Consider the following 22,617-nt stretch of genomic DNA (forward strand, 5'->3'; position numbering starts at 1 on the left):
CTCGTATTACAATATCGTGTGATACCAGTTAACTGATTCCATTCAGCGCGGCCCTCGTCCTCCGGAGCCGCCTGCCCGCCTTGCTGCGCCTGCACGGTCGCGGAATGCTAGCGTCAGCGTGGTAGTCATTCAGCAAACACGGCTGAACAATGCGGCCACAATGCCAGAGCAGCGGCGTGTGTTGTTCTGGGAGTATTTGTTAGCCGCGGGACAATGACCGTTATAAGGACAACGGACTTGGCCCTGTCCGACGTCCGTCAACTGTGCACACACGTCCGACTTACACGGTGGAGCGGTGGACCTTATCGTAAGCACCCGGCAGTGGCGCGGCGGTTTTGTGACTTCAGACATAGACGCGGGGCTAGTTGCGCCATTGGTCGGTGAGGCTGAGCCTTAGTCAAGTGTACCCGGTCGCTGCGCACCTGCCGATAGATAAACCTACCTGACGACCAGACGTAACACAGGCGCTTGTGTGTGCGCGGTACTTGTCAACATGTGGGCACTGCCGATCGGTCTGCTGCTAGCTACCGCACTGAGCGCCTCTAACGAGGAGGTAAGTCGTGAGCTTTATCCAGCTTATTACAACACAATTTTTTTATATACCAGAACCCCCCTCCCCTTATTCTTTTACCCTCAGATAAGCGCACCTTTTTCTTCCATCCGTCGGCGTCCTAAGCTAAGTGGTCGGCGCATCTGGGTGCCATGCAGCGGCTCCAGGTTCGCTTCCCGGCCGGGTCGGAGATTTTTTTTCCACTCGGGGCCCGGACGTTGTATTGTCTTTACATCACCGACACATAATGCACCCAACGTGGCATCAACTGTAAATTTACTCAGATGGGGACTCACTGCCATTAATGTCATTCACATTTCTTTGTTTTTTCCTCTCCTTTATCAATTTTTACCAGTAAACATATTTCCCAAGCGCCGGGACACTTTGTACATGGGTGTCACCAACACTAAATTTTTGGGGAGGGGACTCAACAGGGGACTATAGATCGCAAGGGATCCAAACGGGAGACCCCTCTGAAAAAGTAGGAAAAATTAGGACCTAACTACTTTTTCAAACATTCTGGCTGCCTCAGACCATAAACTTAAGTGGCACTTAAAACACCCAAAGCGTGCCAATTTTAGCCTGGACTAAAACAAAGTTTCTGATTAGCGAGGTTAAAAAAATTATGTACTTTTATTATTATTTAAATTAATTACACTGTGTGTATGATTATTGTGTACCAGCTTTAGCGCCCGCTGCTCCGCTCACGGAAGCTGTGTAGTCCACACAGATTTCTTTCTTTTATCGAATTTTTCTATTCTTACGAATTGCAACAATTTCACGCTAATTAAGCGACAGAAACATGGTCTTTTCCGAATGACTTCTGACCAAAAGAGATTCTGATAGCTTGAGTCCAACGCTTTTGTTAATCATGCATTTTGTGATCTTGTGGTGATATTTCTATTGAAACTTTCATGCCCTAACACATATTTCTTTATATCCAAACGAGAAGTGAAATACCAGTTTTCACAACTTTAAATTTTTTTTTAATGTAATGAAATATTCGCTTACATGTTTTCATCCCCAATTTCACCCCATTAATGGTTGAGTTCGCAAAGACAGTGAAACACGTATTTTTCCATTTCTAACACAGAAACGATATAGATATTTCATAGATGTAGCTTTGAAAATTCTTTCATAATGAAATAATTTCATAAATGTTTTCATCTGCTATTCCATTCCCTTAGAGCGTTCAGTTTTCAAAAACACTGAAACACGTATTATTTAATTTCTGACCGAGAAGTCAAATTCCAATTTTCATAGACGTAGCTGTAAAAATCCTGTAGAAGTTTTCTAATAATGATTTATTTTCAAATTGTGGTGATATTTCTATTGAAACTTTCATGCCCTAACACATATTTCTTTATATCCAAACGAGAAGTGGAATACCAGTTTTCACAACTTTAAAATTTTTTTTAATGTAATGAAATATTCGCTTACATGTTTTCATCCCCAATTTCACCCCATTAATGGTTGAATTCGCAAAGACAGTGAAACACGTATTTTTCCATTTCTAACACAGAAACGATATAGATATTTCATAGATGTAGCTTTGAAAATTCTTTCATAATGAAATAGTTTCATAAATGTTTTCATCTGCTATTCCATTCCCTTAGGGCGTTCAGTTTTCAAAAACACTGAAACACGTATTATTTAATTTCTAACCGAGAAGTCAAATTCCAATTTTCATAGACGTAGCTATAAAAATCCTGTAGTAGTTTTGTAATAATGATTTATTTTCAAATAAACTTTCACCCACAATTTTACCCCCTTAGGGACTGAATTTCGAAAAATGCTGGCAAACGTGTTTCTGACTGAGAAACAAAATAACAGTTTTCGTAGTTCGAGCCTAAAAATTGCCTTAACAGCGACGTATTTTCATAAAACATTTCATCCACTATTTCACCCCCTTAGCAGTGGAATTTCAAACAGTCACTTCTTATTCGATGTTTACAGTATAAGATTCACACCGTCTCCCGATTTTATCCTTACCAGTTTGGCCTGAGCGATGATGAGTCAGTGAATCAGCATAGGGGTTGAATTTCCAAAAACAATGAAACACGTATTTTTTCATTTCTAACACAGAACCCTAATACGAATTTTCAAAGATTTAGCTTTAAACATGGTTCCACTATGAAATATTTTCATAAAAAATTTCACGCCCTGTTTGAGCTACTTAGGGGATGTATATCAAAAACAGATACTTTCTTTCTAACAAAGAAGCCAAACACAAAAACAAATTTTCAGAGATTAGCTTCAAAAATTCTTGCGTAATGAAATATTTCCATAACACATTTCGTCCTTTATTTCACCCCTTTATGGATGGAATTTCGAAAAATCCCTTCTTAAACGACGCCTACGGTATTAAGATTAACACACTCTCCACATTTCATGTTTCTATCATGAGTGGTTTGGGCTGGGCGATGATCAGCCACTGAGTGAGTCAGTCACTCGGGAAATTGCCTTTTATAGATTGAAATTGCGTCCTACACAACCGAAACTATTTCAAATTGACTCGTTTCTCAAACTAAATAAAAGCTTCGGCCGTCCAAGATTTCGGCTCAGTTGGCTGAGTGAAACAGTGGCAGACGGGCTACGTGGGGTTTCCTACAGGGATGCAGCAGGTAGCGAAGCTGTCCCGAGCAACCGGTTCCCTAACGAGGTGTTTGCGAACTGAGCCTCCCCCACTGCTTGTCTACCCCAGTCGCTCACCGTCAGTGCAGGTGTTGTCACCGTTTCTCAGACAGTGTCGTCGATAGCTTTCGTCCTGTGCGTTTTCCTATACGACTTCTGTTCTATGCAGTGTACTCGATGGAAGTGATAACAACGAAAGGGAGGCCGTGTCTTATTAAGGATGGTCATCGCTACCGTATTTATAGGAAAAATGAAGAATAAACGAACTGAATATGCGTCAATTTAAAAATTGCAAATGGTGAAATCGTTGCTCAACAGCAACATTCTTGTCCACCTGACAAAACAGATGTGGAGATAAAGAAAAGACTACATAATTGCAGAAAAAGAGTTCGTGAAGAAAAGACAGTGCCTGTAGCCCAAATTTTTAAGCAGGAATTTCAAGAGGAGGAGGATGGAGGATATTGCTGTTTAACGTCCTGTCGACAACGAGGTCATTAGAGACGGAGCACAAGCTCGGATTAGGGAAGGATGGGAAAGGAAGTCGGCCGTACCCTTTCAAAGGAACCATCCCGGCATTTGCCTGGTGTGATCTAGGGAAATCACGGAAAACCTAAATCAGGATGGCCGGACGCTGGATTGAACCGTCGTCCTCCCGAATGCGAGTCCAGTGTGCTAACCACTGCGCCACCTCGCTCGGTACGAATTTCAAGATAAAGGATTTGAATTCGTTGCATATATTCCAAATTATGACAGCTCCAAGACTCAATTGTGTAAGGCGGGAAGAGGAGCTATTGGGAAGACCCAGAACCCTGGCTCTAGTTCGGAAGTTCATCGTAGCGGAGACTTGAAATTAACGGAAGGTAATAGTTTTTTGACGATTGATGATGATGGCTCTGTTCCAGGCAAGAGACTTCTAGTATTTGCTTGTGAAGAAGCAGAGAAATGCCTTTGTGACAATGGAACTGTGCTTATGGATGGGACATTTGACAGCTGTTTGAAACAGTTCAAACAATTGTACACAATCCATATCGACATCGGAAGTACATAAGAGGCAACTAAGATATTTCCTGTTTGCTTTGCTGTCAGACAAAAGTCAAAGTTCATAGGAAAGACTTTTTTCTGGGTTGAAATGTAAGATGCCCGGGTGGTCACCAAAAACTGCAGTGCTAGATTTTAAAATGGCTACAGTTAAAGCAATGAATTCAGTGTTCCCTGATCCCTGAAACACAACTTTCCGGGTGTAATTTTCTCTTTAACCAGTGTCTGTGGAAGACACAGGAACTGGGATTAACGGAAGACTACAGAGCCGGCCAGAGTGGCCGAGCGGTTCTAGGCGCTACAGTCTGGAACCGCGAGACCGCTACAGTCGCGGGTTCGAATCCTGCCTCGGGCATGGATGTGTGTGATGTCCTTAGGTTAGTTAGGTTTAAGTAGTTCTAAGCTCTAGGGGACTGATGACCTCCGAAGTTAAGTCCCATAGTGCTCAGAGCCCTTTGAACCATTTGAAGACTACAGAGATAGGGAGGAAGTCCGATTGTTTTGTCGCATGGGTGGTGCTGTGGCACATCTTCCACTTAACACTGTCGATGAAGCGTGGATTTTAATAATGTTACAAATGCCCAGCGGAGAGATCACAGCATATGCAGACTATATGGTTGATCAGTGGATGGAAAATCCTAGTACACCTATTGAAATGTGGAATGTTTTTAACCAACGACACAGAACGACGAATGCTGTCAAAGGCTGGCATAGAAAACTGAACTCCTTAATAAATCAGAAACATCCAAATGTGTACTTTCTTATTCAAAAGCTGAAGGAAGAGGCAGTGAGTGCTATTTTTGAAATTAAAAAAGATTCCATTGGCCTACATCTTCAAGAAAGAAAGAAAAGGCACATAGATCTTGACAAAAGATTAAAAGACATTATGAAAACATATGAAGATCCTGGAGATTTAAAAAGGTGTTTAAAATCTCTAGCCTTTTTACAAAAAATTGCGATAGATAAAGAAAAAAGGTTGTCAATTTGCTACTGTAATGCTGAACAACAACAATAACAACAAAAAATAAATAAGAATAAATAAAATGAAAAAAAATTAAACATACCTATTTACTACTTGCATTAGCCAGACCTGAGCCTGGATAAAATGTGAAGGGATGTTCTTATTTTCATGTCAGTCGGAAAGTTCACGGTTACGATATTTATTTGTAGTCGGAAACACGAGCGTCACCACGGAGGGGGTCTAGAGATTCGAAAAGTTGGATGATAAAAAACTTACCGCGATGTTCTGTGTGAAAAATTCTGGGATTTGCTGTGGGCCTTAAAAATATTGTTTCAAAACGGTATGTGTAAAAACAGCATACATTTTACCAGCATCAATACTTTCGCAAAGCTAACTTGCCGATTCTGGAGTTTCGTCATATATGTCATACGAAACTAATTATTTGTATTTGGCGGATCTCATTCACAAAAGTACACTTTTAACGGTATTTCTAAAGTTCTAATACAAAATCTGCTATTTATTGAATTTTTAACTCAACAAAACTGAAATTTTACTTGTTAATTTTCTTACATAACATGGTCACTCGTCCTGTGAAGCTTCCAGAATTTTTGGTGAGGAAGGTGTAATGAGGACTCAGACAGCTGGTTGCACATGTTTCTGTCAGTGTCTTTTAAACACGATCGTATTTGCCTTTATTGTGCTGCAACAGGAGCATTTTTCAGCTAATTATTATGTTTGTTGTAGTTGTGGTCTTCAGTTCTGAGACTGGTTTGATGCAGCTCTCCATGCTACTCTATCCTGTGCAAGCTTCTTCATCTCCCAGTACCTACTGCAGCCTACATCCTTCTGAATCTACTTAGTGTATTCATCTCTTGGTCTCCCCCTACGATTTTTACACTCCACGCTGCCCTCCAATACTAAATTGGTGATCTCTTGATGCCTCAGAACATGTCCTACCAACCGATCCCTTCTTCTGGTCAAGTTGTGCTACAAACTCCTCTTCTCCCCAATCCTATTCAGTACCTCCTCATTAGTTATGTGATCTACCCATCTAATCTTCAGCATTCTTCTGTAGCACCACATTTCGAAAGCTTCTATTCTCTTCTTGTCCAAACTATTTACCGTCCATGTTTCACTTCCTTACATGGCTACACTCCATACAAATACTTTCAGAAAAGACTTCCTGACACTTAAATCTATACTCGATGTTAAGAAATTTCTCTTCTTCAGAAACGCTTTCCTTGCCATTGCCAGTCTACATTTTATATCCGCTCTACTTGGACCATCATCAGTTATTTTGCTCCCCAAATAGCAAAACTCCTTTACTACTTTAAGTGTCTCATTTCCTAATCTAATTCCCTCAACATCACCCGACTTAATTCGACTACATTCCATTATCCTCGTTTTGCTTTTGTTGATGTTCATCTTATATCCTCCCTTCAAGACACCATCCATTCCGTTCAACTGCTCTTCCAAGTCCTTTGCTGTCTCTGACAGAATTACAATGTCATCGGCGAACATCAAAGTTTTTATTTCTTCTCCATGGATTTTAATACCTACTCCGAATTTTTCTTTTGTTTCCTTTACTGCTTGCTCAATATACAGATTGAATAACATCGGGGAGAGTCTACAACCCTGTCTTACTCCCTTCCCAACCACTGCTTCCCTTTCATGTCCCTCGACTCTTATAACTGCCGCCGGCCGAAGTGGCCGTGCGGTTAAAGGCGCTGCAGTCTGGAACCGCAAGACCGCTACGGTCGCAGGTTCGAATCCTGCCTCGGGCATGGATGTTTGTGATGTCCTTAGGTTAGTTAGGTTTAACTAGTTCTAAGTTCTAGGGGACTAATGACCTCAGCAGTTGAGTCCCATAGTGCTCAGAGCCATTTGAACCAACCATAACTGCCACCTGGTTTCTGTACAAATTGTAAATAGCCTTTCGCTCCCTGTATTTTACCCCTGCCACCTTTAGAATTTGAAAGAGAGTATTCCAGTCAACATTGTCAAAAGCTTTCTCTACGTCTACAAATGCTAGAAACGTAGGTTTGCCTTTCCTTAATCTTTCTTCTAAGTTAAGTCGTAGGGTCAGTACTGCCTCACGTGTTCCAGTATTTCTACGGAATCCAAACTGATCTTCCCTGAGGTCGGCATCTACTAGTTTTTCCATTCGTCTGTAAAGAATTCGTGTTAGTATTTTGCAGCTGTGGGTTATTAAACTGATTGTTCGGTAATTCTCACATCTGTCAACACCTGCTTTCTTTGGGATTGGAATTATTATATTCTTTTTGAAGTCTGAGGCTATTTCGCCTGTTTCATACATCTTGCTCACCAGATGGTAGAGTTTTGTGAGGACTGGCTCTCCCAAGGCCGTCAGTAGTTCCAATGGAATGTTGTCTACTCCAGGGACCTTGTTTCGACTCAGGTCTTTCAGTGCTCTGTCAAACTCTTCACGCAGTATCGTATCTCCCATTTCATCTTCATCTACATCCTCTTCCATTTCCATAATATTGTCCTCAAGTACATCGCCCTTGTATAGACCTTCTATATACTCCTTCCACCTTTCTGCTTTCCCTTCTTTGCTTAGAACTGGGTTTGCATCTGAGCTCTTGATGTTCATACAAGTGGTTCTCTTATCTCCAAAGGTCTCTTTAATTTTCCTGTAGGCAGTATCTATCTCACCCCTAGTGAAATAAGCCTCTACAACCTTACATTTGTCCTCTAGCCATGCCTGCTTAGCCATTTTGCACTTCCTGTCGATATCATTTTTGAGACGTTTGTATTCCTTTTTGCCTGCTTCATTTACTGCATTTTTATATTTTCTCCTTTCATCAATTAAATTCAATATTTCTTCTGTTACCCAAGGATTTCTACTAGCCCTCGTCTTTTTACCTACTTGATCCTCTGCTGCCTTCACTACTTCATCCCTCAAAGCATCTAGTTGGAATTTCATCTTTATAAAATTAACTACAATTATTATGTAGTTAATTTTATAAAGATGAAATTCCAACTAGATGCACTTTGGTGAAGTCATCTATATTAAGCAACGAATTTTATCATCTGTAGATAACAAGAACCACACTCTAGTTATCGAGACTTTATACGCCGCATCCAACCATAGGAAAATATTCTGTAACTTCTTTCAGATGAACACGCCCATTGTCGCCTAAATCTTTATCTAATTACTAACAGTAAAGCCGGCGTTGCCCGGATATTTATTCATCCCAGTTTTATGTCAGTTCATCCCTTCTTCCCTCATCTCTCTTATCCATTTAGTCCTATCTCGTCTTTCTATCCACCTCCTCCTTCCGCCCATCCGTCTCTCTTTCCATCTCCTCCATCTACCCCCCTCTCTCACAACACTTCCTTCTCATCCTGCTCTCCTTCTCCGTCCATCTTCCCATCTCTGTCCACCTCCTCCTCCGCTTTTTCTAATAGTACATCAAATTCACAATAACACACGTAATTTGTGTATTTATTACAGTGTTCCATTAGTCATTCACCACCTTCCCCCTTCCTCTGTTTATCTGCTGCTCCCTCTCTCTTTTAATCTGCTTCTCTCACTTCTCTGGATGCACCTCCTCCCCCCAGTCAAACGGTGTGTAATTCTGTTGTAAGGTACCCTCCGCCATACACCGTATGAAATTTCACGTAGACGGTGATGTTCTCCTGGATTTGAAGATCAAATGTACAAAATTTAATCAAGATCGGAACAACGCTGTGGCTCTTGTTGAAATCCGTAAGTAAAGTACCCTCCACCATGCACTGAACTGCTAGTTTGTTATACACCTTTTTGTAAGAAAGGTCCAAAGAAAAATATGTATAGAACTTAATAGGCCTATATTCTATATTTAGATAAGGTTAAAAAATACTCCGCCGGGAAGGCTTGAAGAGTCACAGCCTAAAAACAGTTGATAAATTCCTGTAAAGTAGGTGTTCTACTGCATTGCAGTGGTAAACTTCAGTAAACTGGAACTGACTTGCCTTCAACTCTCCTCATAACAGTTCCTCCTGACACAGGCACAGACTAACTTTTTATTATACTAACCCCGGACTGTAAGTGATTGTCACTTGGCGTTCGACTGTTAGCCGCGTGTCTCCTCGCCATTCCTCCCAAAAACTTAACAGCAAAACCAAGCAGATGTGTGCTTACCTACGTCGCTCCTTCGTCACTCGTATTCGTACCAACACAATGCATCCAAACTTGAAATATTGTCTTTTTAGTGAATAACATAACTGGTAAATTAGTAAATCCTGCAAACCATTAATTCTTAATGCACAAGAGCTTTTAGTGATTGTAATTAGTTAAGCTTGCATGCATGTCCGAAGAAACTTTACATCGTAATTCCGAATAACACAGGTACTGCAATATCGTATTTATCTGCCGAGAACGGGCAAGTGAATTTTAAGTAAGATGTCTCACCTGTATGGGGATATAGATAATGGGTGTACGAGCACAGGTTGTAGACACAGGTTGACGACGTCTAGCCGTTGAGTTATGCATGGATAGCCAAATGGTAAGGCGACCGCTCGCTATAAGCTGGAAATACGGGTTCGAGTCCCAGACTGGCACAAATTTTCATTGTCGTCATTCCATTATACAGCTGATAGTTGTCCATTTCCACTGTGAATACATTTCTTGTACAGCTGATTAGTCCCTAGAGTACTCCCTCTAGTGCAAATTCGTGCACCAGTCAGTTGCTCGCCTATAACGGAAGGTTAACCCTTTCAGACCCTGTGGTTACAATTGTGTACATTAATTTTCACGACGTCTTAACTGCAATAGAAATATTTTTCCTCAATTTGGAGCTGATGTACACATTTGTGAATGTTCATTCTTTTCACCGTGTACAAGTGCTGTCATCTGTTGTGCAGCGCTATAAACATATCAACAGATTAATGTAGCAGTGCAGAGCAGTTTGTGACCTTGAAAGTACCTGGTAGTCTTTGGTAAACTATAACCCACAGTATAGTTGAGTACCAGTATTGTTGTTTTGCATGAATATTGTAGAATGTTCGATTTATTTATTACAGCAATCAATATTTCAAAATCATTTGTTTTAGTCAACAAAAAGAAGCAATGTTTTTCTGTGTGCACAATTGTAGCCATCAGGTCTCAAAAACAATGTTTTACATAACTTTGAGTATCTTGTGTTTCCTTCGTATGAAGTGCTTGTTGGAACAGTTTCTTTTTATCCTGACGATTGTATGAGTGTTGACTGGGATTTATGCAAAACATATTAAGTATGTTGTATTACTAGGTATTGTTATGAGCAACAATTAGGAAAATAAATGTAGCATTGAAGCTCCAGTTGATGACAATGTCGTTAGGTCTAATGTAAACTATTATTTTAGGGAAATACCACTACTGATATTATTATTTGTGAATATTTCAGTTCTGTTGATCATGTAGAAGAAACACTATTTCAACATTGAGCGAGATGCAGATGCCATTTTAGAGACGCTGCTGAATGGAGAGGTGTCAGATATCGATTTATCATCAGATGAAGAATCATTTCCTGATGTAGAATCCTACTGTACTTCAAGTGAGAAGGAAGTCAGAGTGGGGGCTGACAAACTAAATAGGGGAGAAACCAATGATGAGTGAACTGCAAATAATGAAAGTGGTGTGTGCAGCGACAGTGACACTAACGATAGTGATGTTCAAGACAGTGATCCACTTACCAACAATGAGCTCAGTGATGTAAAATACATTTTGTGAGAAAAAAGACATCAAGTGGCGTCATTGTCTCTCTCTATACTGGATTCATATTACGAATGGGAACAATGTATTGAAGAACAGGAAATACTTTCTCCTTCAACTTATTTCAGCAAGTACATTACCAATGATCTGTTCGGTACTATGGCTGATAATGCAAACCTATATGCCTTGCAGAGTGGAACAATTAGCAATTTCAAACAAACTACACCAGCGGAACTCCAAATCTTGTTTGGGCTTCATATAATTATGGGAACTCTAAAAATTCCTAGAGTCCGAATGTATTGGGACACAACATAGAAAATGCAATTATTCTTGGACAGTATGCCCAGAAATAGATTCTTCCAACTCAGGACAAATTTATATCTTGTTAACAACATGGCTATGCCAGCAGACAATAAAGACAAGTTTTATAAAGTTCGGCCTATATGTACTGCCATCCGTAACAGGTTACCTCGAATAGAAAACGAGGCCGACCATCTGCCACACTTTCAGATACACCTGTTCAAAGATGACGAGGCCTCTTACTGTTTCCGTTCATTTAATGTCAATTAGAACCACATAATGAACATAATTCCTGACTCATTTCATTTTTAATTAAAACTACGGTAAATTTTGCGTGTATTTTGTGTGTAAATGATTTCCAATTTATGTGTAATGTTTAAATGAATTACTTTTATCTGCTATGATTTCAATGTTGATTGAGACCCAGTGTTCACAAATGCGTACAAAATTTTTTTCGAAAATGGTAACATATCTTTTTATAAATGTTGCTTCTAAAATCATTAAAAATCATCCAAGTCCATTACAGTATTTAAAAAAAAATTTCCTTCCTCCACAAAACATTCGGGTCTGAAAGGGTTATGTATAAAACACCTTCGAACGTCTGTCATTTTACGAATCAGTGACGAATGAGTGAGTGGGAAAAAGCTTACGAAATGTTTGAAATTAATTGCAAAGTTTGTTAGAAGTATCTCTCATTATCAAACACTGGCCGAGTACAGGAGTATATTCTGGGTAATTTGCGCTCCGTTTTAAGCAGAAGCTACTTCTTCACACTTCTCAATATTTATTACGTGCTATCTATTGAATTATGTTTCGTACAGTGATATAATTTTGCAGGTATATTCGCTGGTATATTCGGATACTGTCGTAACACATTTCGGATCATAGCTAGTAGTATAGAAACAACACGTTAAAACGTAGTACCGGGTGCTAACGTTTAACCGCTTGAACAATGAACTTTTAAGTAAGAGATACGATGTTTTCCTTTCAGTATTTTGTAGAACTGTAAGCGAGAAAAAGTTTAGAAAAATTTTGAAATTATGCGTAAAGTAAGTTGCAAGTCGTTAAGTGTCCCCATTCTCAAATACTAGATGAATATATATTCTGAGTAAGCATGAGCTCCGTTTTATAACAAGTTAGTTGTTTTCCACGCATCTCAGTGTTTATGACGTCATGTCTCCTGATGCATGTAACGTACAATGATAAAATTTTGCTTGTCCATTCAGCGATGGTATATGTGGATACCGTATGGAAAATGTATTGCGAGCAGAGCTAGTAATAAAGAATAATAAAGAAGAAATACGAGGGCTATCCACAAAGTACATAACGTTTTGGAAATTTTATTTATTATATGCAGATGAAAACAACACTTATATATCACTTTTCTACATAGTTGCCATTTAAATTAGGTACTTTTCGTAGCGATGGACGAGCTTGGGACAGAAAAGGTGTGATTTTTGTGGATTTCCTGGAAAGAGGCACTACAATAAACTCTCAAAGGTATTGCCAAACTCTGCACAACCTCAGAAGAGCAATACAAAACAAGCGCAGGGGAAAGTTGGGCTCAAAGATCTTGCTGATTCACGACAACGCCCGGAACCACACGGCAAATGCCACTCGTGAAGTTCTCGAATCTTTTAAGTGGGATTTGTTTCCTCATCCGCCGTAAAGTCCCGACCTGGCACCGAGCGACTTCCACTTATTCCCAGCAATGAAGAAGTGGTTGGCTATGCAGCGTTTTGATGACGACGCACAGCTTCAAGAAGAGGTAACCACGTGGTTGAAGGCGAAGGAATTTCCAAGCTCGTCCATTGCTACGATAAGTGCCTTAATTTAAATGGCAACTATGTAGAAAAGTAGTATTTAAGTGTGGCTTTCATCTGCATATAATAAAAAAAAATTCCAATGCTTTATTTATTTTTAATTCCAAAACGTAATGTACTTTGTGGATAGCCCTCGTACTTCAGGTGCGAACATTCTAAGTTAGGCTTTACCGTGACTGTTACTGATATCGAATGAACAGGTTTTCAGAAATTACTGCAACCAGTCGCCTTTTATGTAGATGTATTTTATTTAACCATGACCGGTTTCGAGCTGCCTAGCAACTCATCATCAGATGGTGTATACATTTAGTGCTTTTTTGTACCCATTGTGTGGGTGGTTGAGTATCTGTGGCTAGACAGAAACGAGAACAAATGATCACTACATGTGGTACAGTAACACGAAATATTTACAGCATAATTTATGTTTAACGTATAAGAGCAAATAATCACTACATGTGGTACAGTTACATGAAATAATTACAGTTTGATTTACGTTTTGAGGTGTTACTTACAAATAAATCTTTTTGCAGGTATATATATCTCTTTTAGGACGTATTTTTGAAACCATTGTGTCTTGTTTTTCACAATTTCACAAGTTAAAACTTTCACTAGATGTATATTACTTTTATGAGGCACTGTTGGAAACATATATCTCGTTTTTCGTAAACATCGCTGAACACACTTAGCCACAGATACGAATACAGGATTTACACATTATAAACAAGCCAGAGATTGCAATATAACTACAGTATCAAAGATTTCAAGTTGACCAGAGGCATTATTAGTCATCATACACACTGACAAGAGATTTGTCTTTATTACATAGAAAATAAATGTAAATTAGCTTAAACTAGTAAAATGTTTATTTATAAATTAGCTGTGCAATTTAACAGGTATATAAAACTAGATTTTATACATTATATTTCAGTTATATTTAAGATTATTGGTATTGAGAGTATTATGACAGCTAATTTCTTGCTCCATCCATTGGCTGATCTTGGCATATGATGTCTGGGATGAGAGGTTGATGGTTAACTTGAAATAATAAGTATTGCTGGAACTTGTAAGGGTGTGGAAAAGGAGTTGGCGGTGGGGGGGGGGAGGTGGTTGTATAGGAAAAAGGAGAAGGGGGGGGGGTTGAGAGGGTGATGTGGAGAGAGAAGAGAGCTGAAGGGGGGGGGCAGAAGTGGTACAAGCTTTTATGTGTGTGGGGGGGGGGGCATTTTGTTACTGAATGACTGTTTAGTTTTTTAAGTTCAAAGAATCCTTAAAATTCTGAAAGAAGGAGTTATTCGCCAGTTCTGTCTGCTCATTTAAAATGGTATGTGGGGAATTATGTTTGTGGGTAAAAATCTCTAATTGTTCGAGAAGATCCATCTTGAATCCCTTGTCTACAGTGTGTAGGATTTGAAGGTTAGTTTTAATGTCTGTTATGGAATGTTTATTATCTGCTAGATGGGTAGCAAAAGTGGATCTATTTAAGTTGTTTAGGCGAAGTGCATCAGTGTGCTCTTTGTATCGGATCTCAAAATTTCTACCTGTTTGCCCTATGTAGTAGCAGGAGCAGCTGTCACATCTTAATTTATATATACCAGATTTTTGGTAGGGTGTGCTGGCTCTTTTGGTGTTGTGGACTATTTTGTTCTGTATTTTGTTGTTAGTGTGAAAACTTATTTTGACATTATGTGGTTTGAATAGCTTAGCAAGTTTGTATGAGATATTGCCGAGAAACGGCATATAAACGAATTTGGTTTCTTCTGCTACTGAGGTCTGGCTTGCTAGTTTTGCTTTGTTAGATATAATGTTTTTATCTAATTTTTCAATTATGCTTGGGTCATAAGCATTGTTTGATGCTATTGTTTTTAATATATTGATTTCATTAATTTTTTTTTTTGCAGTAGGATCAGCTTGAATCTTGTTGATACGGTTAAGTGCTGATTTGAAAAAAGCTAGTTTATGCTGATTTGGGTGGCATGATGTATTGTTTATTATAACATCTGAAGTGGTGGGTTTCCTATATATCTGAAATTTATGTTTGTTGTTGTGCTGTGTTATGTTTAGGTCAAGAAAATAGATACCTTTTTGGGTTTGGTGTTCTACTGTGAACTGTATTTTGGGGTGAACATTATTAAGTTTACCAGCTAAGGCCTCAATTTCAGTGGCTGTCCCATCATATAACAACAAGGTGTCATCAACATATCGTTTATAATAAATGATCTTGTCTGTTTCTATTGGGTTTGCTTTAAAGAATTTAATTTCAAGATCATTAATGTAGATGTCAGCAAGAAGGCCAGCTAGACTACTGCCCATTGCTAGACCATCATGTTGAATATATGTTTTGTTGTTGAAGGTGAAGTAATTGTGGGATAGCACTAATTCAAGTAAATCCATCAGCTCATAGATTTCCATGTCACTTAACTTTTTATGTTGTAATAAGTTATTTTTTATTATTCGAAGTGTGTCTATTATAGGTATGTTTGTGTACAGGTTGACAATATCAAGGGATGCAAAGTTAGCTGCATTGGGAATGGAAATTTCTCTGATACTGTCAATCAAATCATAGGTGTTTTTTATGGAATAATTGGTTGGGAATGTATAATATTTCTTGAGTATTTCATGCAGTTTTTTAGTCACTTTGTACCCTGGGCTATTTATGGAATTCACAATCGGGCGTATCGGGTGTCCATCTTTATGAATTTTAGGTTGTGATCTAAAACTGCATGAAATACTCAAGAAATATTATACATTCCCAACCAATTATTCCATAAAAAACACCTATGATTTGATTGACAGTATCAGAGAAACCACCTCCCCCCCCCACCGCCAACTCCTTTTCCACACCCTTACAAGTTCCAGCAATACTTATTATTTCAAGTTAACCATCAACCTCTCATCCCAGACATCATATGCCAAGATCAGCCAATGGATGGAGCAAGAAATTAGCTGTCATAATACTCTCAATACCAATAATCTTAAATATAACTGAAATATAATGTATAAAATCTAGTTTTATATACCTGTTAAATTGCACAGCTAATTTATAAATAAACATTTTACTAGTTTAAGCTAATTTACATTTATTTTCTATGTAATAAAGACAAATCTCTTGTCAGTGTGTATGATGACTAATAATGCCTCTGGTCAACTTGAAATCTTTGATACTGTAGTTATATTGCAATCTCTGGCTTGTTTATAATGTGTAAATCCTGTATTCGTATCTGTGGCTAAGTGTGTTCAGCGATGTTTACGAAAAACGAGATATATGTTTCCAACAGTGCCTCATAAAAGTAATATACATCTAGTGAAAGTTTTAACTTGTGAAATTGTGAAAAACAAGACACAATGGTTTCAAAAATACGTCCTAAAAGAGATATATATACCTGCAAAAAGATTTATTTGTAAGTAACACCTCAAAACGTAAATCAAACTGTAATTATTTCATGTAACTGTACCACATGTAGTGATTATTTGCTCTTATACGTTAAACATAAATTATGCTGTAAATATTTCGTGTTACTGTACCACATGTAGTGATCATTTGTTCTCGTTTCTGTCTAGCCACAGATACTCAACCACCCACACAATGGGTACAAAAAAGCACTAAATGTATACACCATATGATGATGAGTTGCTAGGCAGCTCGAAACCGGTCATGGTTAAATAAAATACATCTACATAAAAGGCGACTGGTTGCAGTAATTTATGAAAACCTGTTCATACCACAGTCGCAGTGCTCCACATCCACAATGGATAAAAGTCTGATATCGAATGAATCAACAAGTTTACTGTTTTTTATTTCCGCAAGACGTTTCATAGGTTTAAACCCACCATTAATCGATGGGACTGTTGGGGGAGGGTACACACAAAACTAGTTTGGAATCTAATAGATGCAGTGGTGCAAAACAATTCGCGTCCACGACGTGGAAAAGGCCTCTTTAAAAGCTGACCAATGTAAGCGTTTGTACTTCCATTTCTGTGTTCGTAGCATGTAATTGCAAATGTTTTATGGAAGACCCACTGTAATTGCTGTAGGCGATTAGGACGCCAGACACCACACCACGCAGACTACTTTTGGCAAATAAAAACAAGTAAGTCTCGACCCAAAATCGAACCCTCGACCACGTGCATGCTAACGCAAAAATGCCTCGACCCAAAATCGAACCCTCGACCACCTGCATGCTACCGCAAAAATGCTATCTATTGCACTAACTGCACAGGCGTGCTGAATCTACTGGCGGCGGTAGTAAGCGTACATGTGATTACAGTGTTGCCAAAATGCCAATCTTCAACGTTCATTTAATGCACGAAATATGCACAGTACGAAATGTTGTGAGTGACATTTTTGTATCACCAATATCAGAGGAATCGCGCTGCCTTGTCAGTGTGTGCCAGTTTTTCTTCGCCCTGTACATTAAAGAATGTGAGCGATAAAGGATCTCTTGTCTCACTCCTTGAGACGTTTCTCGCAAACGGACTTCCTTTTTGTACTTTGATTTTGTTGTGTATATACTTACACTGAATTACACTTGTTAGTATCTGGGGTGCGCCATACCTCAGCAGTGGTCAAAAGAGAGACAAGAAAAATCAATCACATAAGCCTGGGAACATTTTCTGAGTGAAAAGGAGAAAGATGTATACGGAAAAGAAACTGGAGCCTATAGGACGCTGAAACAATTTAATAAAAATGAAACAGATATGCTTCAAATTAAACCCATTTCAGAAAATGAATGGTTGGATTATTTCCAAAATCTATGGACAAGTGATGAAGGAAATCTGAAAACTGCTGCTAGTGGCGAGGATGTTGATCTTTATCAATGGTGGAACTGTTTTATTTTCATTTATTTTCCCTATACAAAGGTTTTTCTCCAACATAACAAATGACCGGAAATTATTACATCTGTTACGTAAGATCTTAATTGATCTCCTCATTATGTCCCTCCATGTGTTCCGATCTTCCATATCTTCTTCCTCTACGCCGGGCCGGCCGGTGTGGCCGTGCGGTTCTAAGCGCTTCAGTTTGGAACCGCGTGATCGCTACGGTTGCAGGTTCGAATCCTGCCTCGGGCATGGATGTGTGTGATGTCCTTAGGTTAGTTATATTTAAGTAGTTCTAAGTTCTAGGGGACTGATGACCTCAGAAGTTAAGTCCCATAGTGCTCAGAGCCATTTGAAACATTTTGAACCTCTACGCCGAGTCTTCTCATTGTTAATAGTACATTTTTGAGCAAGGTGGTCATAGGGCGTCCTCTTCTCTTCTTTTCCTCCGGTTCCCATTCCAGGATCATTTTCGGAGTACTGGCTTCCTTCATTGTTCTTCCGTGCTCGTACCATTATAACTTTCTTCTATCCGTCACGTCATGCATTCTTTCTCTTACTTCCATTCTCCTTATTATTTCGTCGTTTCTTACTTCCTCTTTTCTACAAATTCTTGCTGAACTTCTCCAGAAGTCCATTTCTACTGCTTGCAGTTTTTTTTTTACGTGTTTCAGATTAGAAAACAAAGTCTCCACTCCATACTTAACTATGCTCGTTGGTATCGATTTATATATGATTTTTTTTTGGTTCGGTTTATTATATTTATTGCTCCATAACATTGAGTTAAGCATCGCAATGATCTCCCTTCCTCTGCTAATTCTTTTATTAATTTCTACCTCTGACTTTCCTTCCATCCCTAAAATGTATAGTTTCCGTTATTTGGGATCCATTTTAGGGATGGGAAGTAAAGGTGGGTTTAAAAATATCTAAAAACAGGAAATCCCTTGGGGAAAACAACGTCAGTGTGCAATCATTTAAATAAGCTTCGGAGTTATTACTCATAACGCTACTGAATTTTGTAAATACTTGTTGGAAATACAGCAAACACATCAGAGTTCTGGCAAACAGCAGTTGTTATCCCATAATTTAAAAAAGGGAATCATAGAAAATGTGATAGTTAACGGGGAATTAGTCGTTTGAACTTTGGTTACAAGATACATGCGAAAGTAATAACAAATAAACTAAAGATACTTTCGGAAACGTTTCTTACTGAAGAACAGAACCTGTTTCGGATGGGAAGATCTTGCTTAGACAGTGTTTTTCCAGTCTGCCAAATTATTAAAAAAAAAATACACAGAGAATACAATCATCCCACGTACATGGTCTTTAATGACTATGAGAAAGCTTTTAATACAGTTAATAGATTTAAATTATGGGAAATTTTGGCAAAGATTGGTATCAAGTGGATTTGTATGTGTTAATATGACATGTGTGTGTTGTGTTACGACGTTGGAAATAATCTGCGGCACTGTCTAATGGAGAGAAAGAAAATGCCGTTATCTGAACGTGGCTACTTTCAGTCATTAGTCAAAGATCTCCACAGGGCATTCATAGTTCTGAAACAGTGTTGTGTTTTTCTTCATTAGACAGTGCAGCAGGCTACCCCAAAGTCGTAACACAACACACACGTGCCATATAAATACACACAAAGCCACCTGATGGTGGAGGTTTAAACCTTTTAAACGCGTTGTGGAAATGAAAAAACAATGGCTGGTAACAGTTCACTTGTTTTTTTTGTTCATTTGAAATGAAGCAATGAATCAAAATATAATAAGTGACAGACCTTTTCCTTTTATGCTTTTTTTGGGGGAGGGTGTAGACAAGGAGGAAAAGTTTCAAAGAGGCTTGAAATTGTGTGTGACGTCGCTAAGTCTCAAATACTGGCTAGTATTTGACTTACTGTGATACACTTTTAACGTAAGAGCGATTAATTAGAAAAATTAATTAGAAGAATGTGACAGCATTTTAAATTCGGCCAATAATTTGTAATCAACAGAAGTAAAACGAACCGCGACACAGCTGTAATTGATGATTTATTTAATGTCACAACCGGTTCGCTGCATTAAAACAGCATTTGCAGATGAATTACATAGAATAGAAAAGACGCCATATAATATATATGATCAAAATACTACAACAATCTTTTAAAAAACTTTAAATTTCGAGAATTTTAAGAAAAAAAATTTACAATACTTTTATAGATCCTATGCAAAGTATTTAAACAGCTAGAAAACAAATCAAAATTAAAACGTACGTTCAACAGGGCCACATTAGCGCACCAACACGCCTCTTAAGTGCACACCTTCGCGAAACGGGACGTACAGTTGATAACCTACTCTCCAGTCTATCTGTTTCCCACAGTCAAGGAAAACACATCCTCGAAGAAATGGAGATCATGCGCTGTAGGAACACCCCCCCCCCTCCATTGCACACTCTGCATAACCAGGTAAAACTAAGGCACTCTTGTATTTTGAATACTTTAATTGTCTAAAAAGTGGATTTTCATTTCGTTTACTTTAAGATTTTACTTATTTCTAGGTGTATTGTTTTTTTCATCATTTATTTACCTTTCCTGAGGTATTCATATATCTAAAAAGTGGATTTAATCTCATCTGCTTTGTGATTCTACACTCATGCTCATAAATTAATGATAACTGCAGAATGTGGTGCCACACGACGTGGCACTACACAAAACTGGCGCTAATAGCACAAGCACATAGGGAACACACACAGCACAGATCTGTAAGTCCACGGTATTGGTGATAAGTTGAGAAAACCGTCTCTGAACACATGTGCTACAAAATGCCACTGTTTCCTGCGCATGTACCCAGACATCAATATGGGATATGATTACCATGCACACGTACACAGGCCGCACAACGGGTTGGCATACTCTGGATCAGGTGTACGAGCAGCTGCTCGGGTATAGCATCCCATTCTTGCACCAGTGCCTGTCGGAGCTCCTGAAGTGTCGTAGGGGTTTGAAGACGTGCGGCAATACGTCGACCGAGAGCATCCCAGACGTGCTCGATGGGGTTTAGGTCTGGAGAACAGGCAGGCCACTCCATTCGCCTGATATCTTCTGTTTCAAGGTACACCTCCACGATGGCAGCTCGGTGGGGCTGTGCATTATGATCCATCAGGAGGAAGGTGCGACCCACTGCACCCCTGAAAAGGCAGACATACTGGTGCAAAATGACGTCCCGATACACCTGGTCTGTTACAGTTCCTCTGTCAAAGACACGCTGGGGTGTACGTGCACCAATCATAATCCCACCCCACACCATCAAACCACGACCTCCATACAGGTCCATTTCCAGGACATTAAGGGGTTGGTATCTGGTTCCTGGTTCACGCCAGATGAAAACCGGGCGAGAATCACTATTCAGACTATACCTGGACTTGTCCGTGAGCATAACCTGGGACCACTGTTCCAATGACCATGTACTATGTTCTTGATACCATGCTTTACGGGCTCTCCTGTGACCAGGGGTCAGTGGAATGCACCTTGCAGGTCTCCGAGCGAATAAACCGTGTCTGTTCAGTCATCTGTAGATTGTGTGTCTGGAGACAACTGTTCCAGTGGCTGCACTAAGGTCCTGAGCAAGGCTACCTGCAGTACTCCGTGGCCGTCTGCAGGCACTGATGGTGAGATATCGGTCTTCTTGTGGTGTTGTACACTGTGGATGTCCGGTACTGTAGCGCATGGACACGTTTCCTCTCTGGTGGAATCGTTGCCATAATCTTGGCATCACACTTTGTGGAGCACGGAGGGCCCATGCTACGACATGCTGTGTTTGACCAGCCTCCAGTCGCCCTAGTATTCTACCCCTAATAACGTCATCAATATGTGCTCTTTGAGCCATTTTCAACACACAGTCACCATTAGCACGTCTGAAAACGTCTGCACACTTACTCGCTGCACCGTACTCTGACATGCACCAACGCACCTCTGCGTATGTGGACTGCTGCCAGCGCCACCGTGCGACGACCGCAGGTCAAACGCACCGCGTGCTCTTTTTTTTTCCTTTATTGTAATTTTGATACCTGTACAAACAACAGATAGGCTGGCAGCAGCATTCAACGCTGCTCTTCAGCCTTAGAGTAGACAAGGAGAAAACAGAAAGAATACTCATAATTGACATAATGGCAGTTAAATAACAGTAGACATAGAATACAAAAACACGGAGCCGTTCACACTCGACGATAATCCACACTACAAACTGTTGACACGACGCACAAACACTGATGATTTCGATAGCACATGTGAACGATGGAGCGTGACGGCGAACACTAAACACAAAACACGATGGCACACACGAGAAACGGATGGCGATGATCTCCGGCGCACGAATGTCCACGTAACGTGTGCGAGTCCGGGGACCTGTCAAGAGGGGAAGAAGGGTGAAGGGGAAGGAGAGGGGAGAGCAAATATGCCAATGGCAGAGGAGATGGGAGGAGGAGTGGAGGGACGGGGGTAGGGGAAGCCCGGGGGAGGTGGGGAGAAAGGGAGGAGGGAGGGAAGGGGGAGAGAAGGGAGAGAGGGTGCCCAAAGGAACAAACACAGGAAGAGGCAGGGAGGATCAAAGTTGGTAGGAGGGGTAGATGGAGGGGAGGAGGGCATCATCAGGGAGGGAGCTGAAGGAAGCCACCTTGGGAGAGGGTAAGGAGAGTGGAGAGATGGAGAGCAGGTGGGACGTGGAAGTACAGATGTGGCAGCTGATGGGGGCGGGAGAGGATGGGAGAGACCAGCGGGTGACGAGGATCGAGTTTGCGGGAGGTGTAGAGGATCCGTATC

General features: G+C 39.9%; 1 protein-coding gene across 1 annotated transcript in view; it reads left to right on the forward strand.

Moving 5' to 3' along the window:
• The first annotated feature begins 404 nt into the window (after positions 1-404).
• Positions 405-22,617, forward strand: part of LOC126210300 (GILT-like protein 1) — a 101,525-nt gene continuing 79,312 nt past the window's right edge. Inside the window, exon 1 of the mRNA XM_049939495.1 lies at positions 405-553. Within this exon, the coding sequence (XP_049795452.1) occupies positions 494-553 (60 nt within the window). The 5' untranslated portion in view covers positions 405-493. The remainder of the gene's footprint in view (positions 554-22,617) is intronic.

Source organism: Schistocerca nitens, chromosome 10, assembly GCF_023898315.1.
Source record: "Schistocerca nitens isolate TAMUIC-IGC-003100 chromosome 10, iqSchNite1.1, whole genome shotgun sequence".
Lineage (NCBI taxonomy): Eukaryota > Metazoa > Arthropoda > Insecta > Orthoptera > Acrididae > Schistocerca > Schistocerca nitens.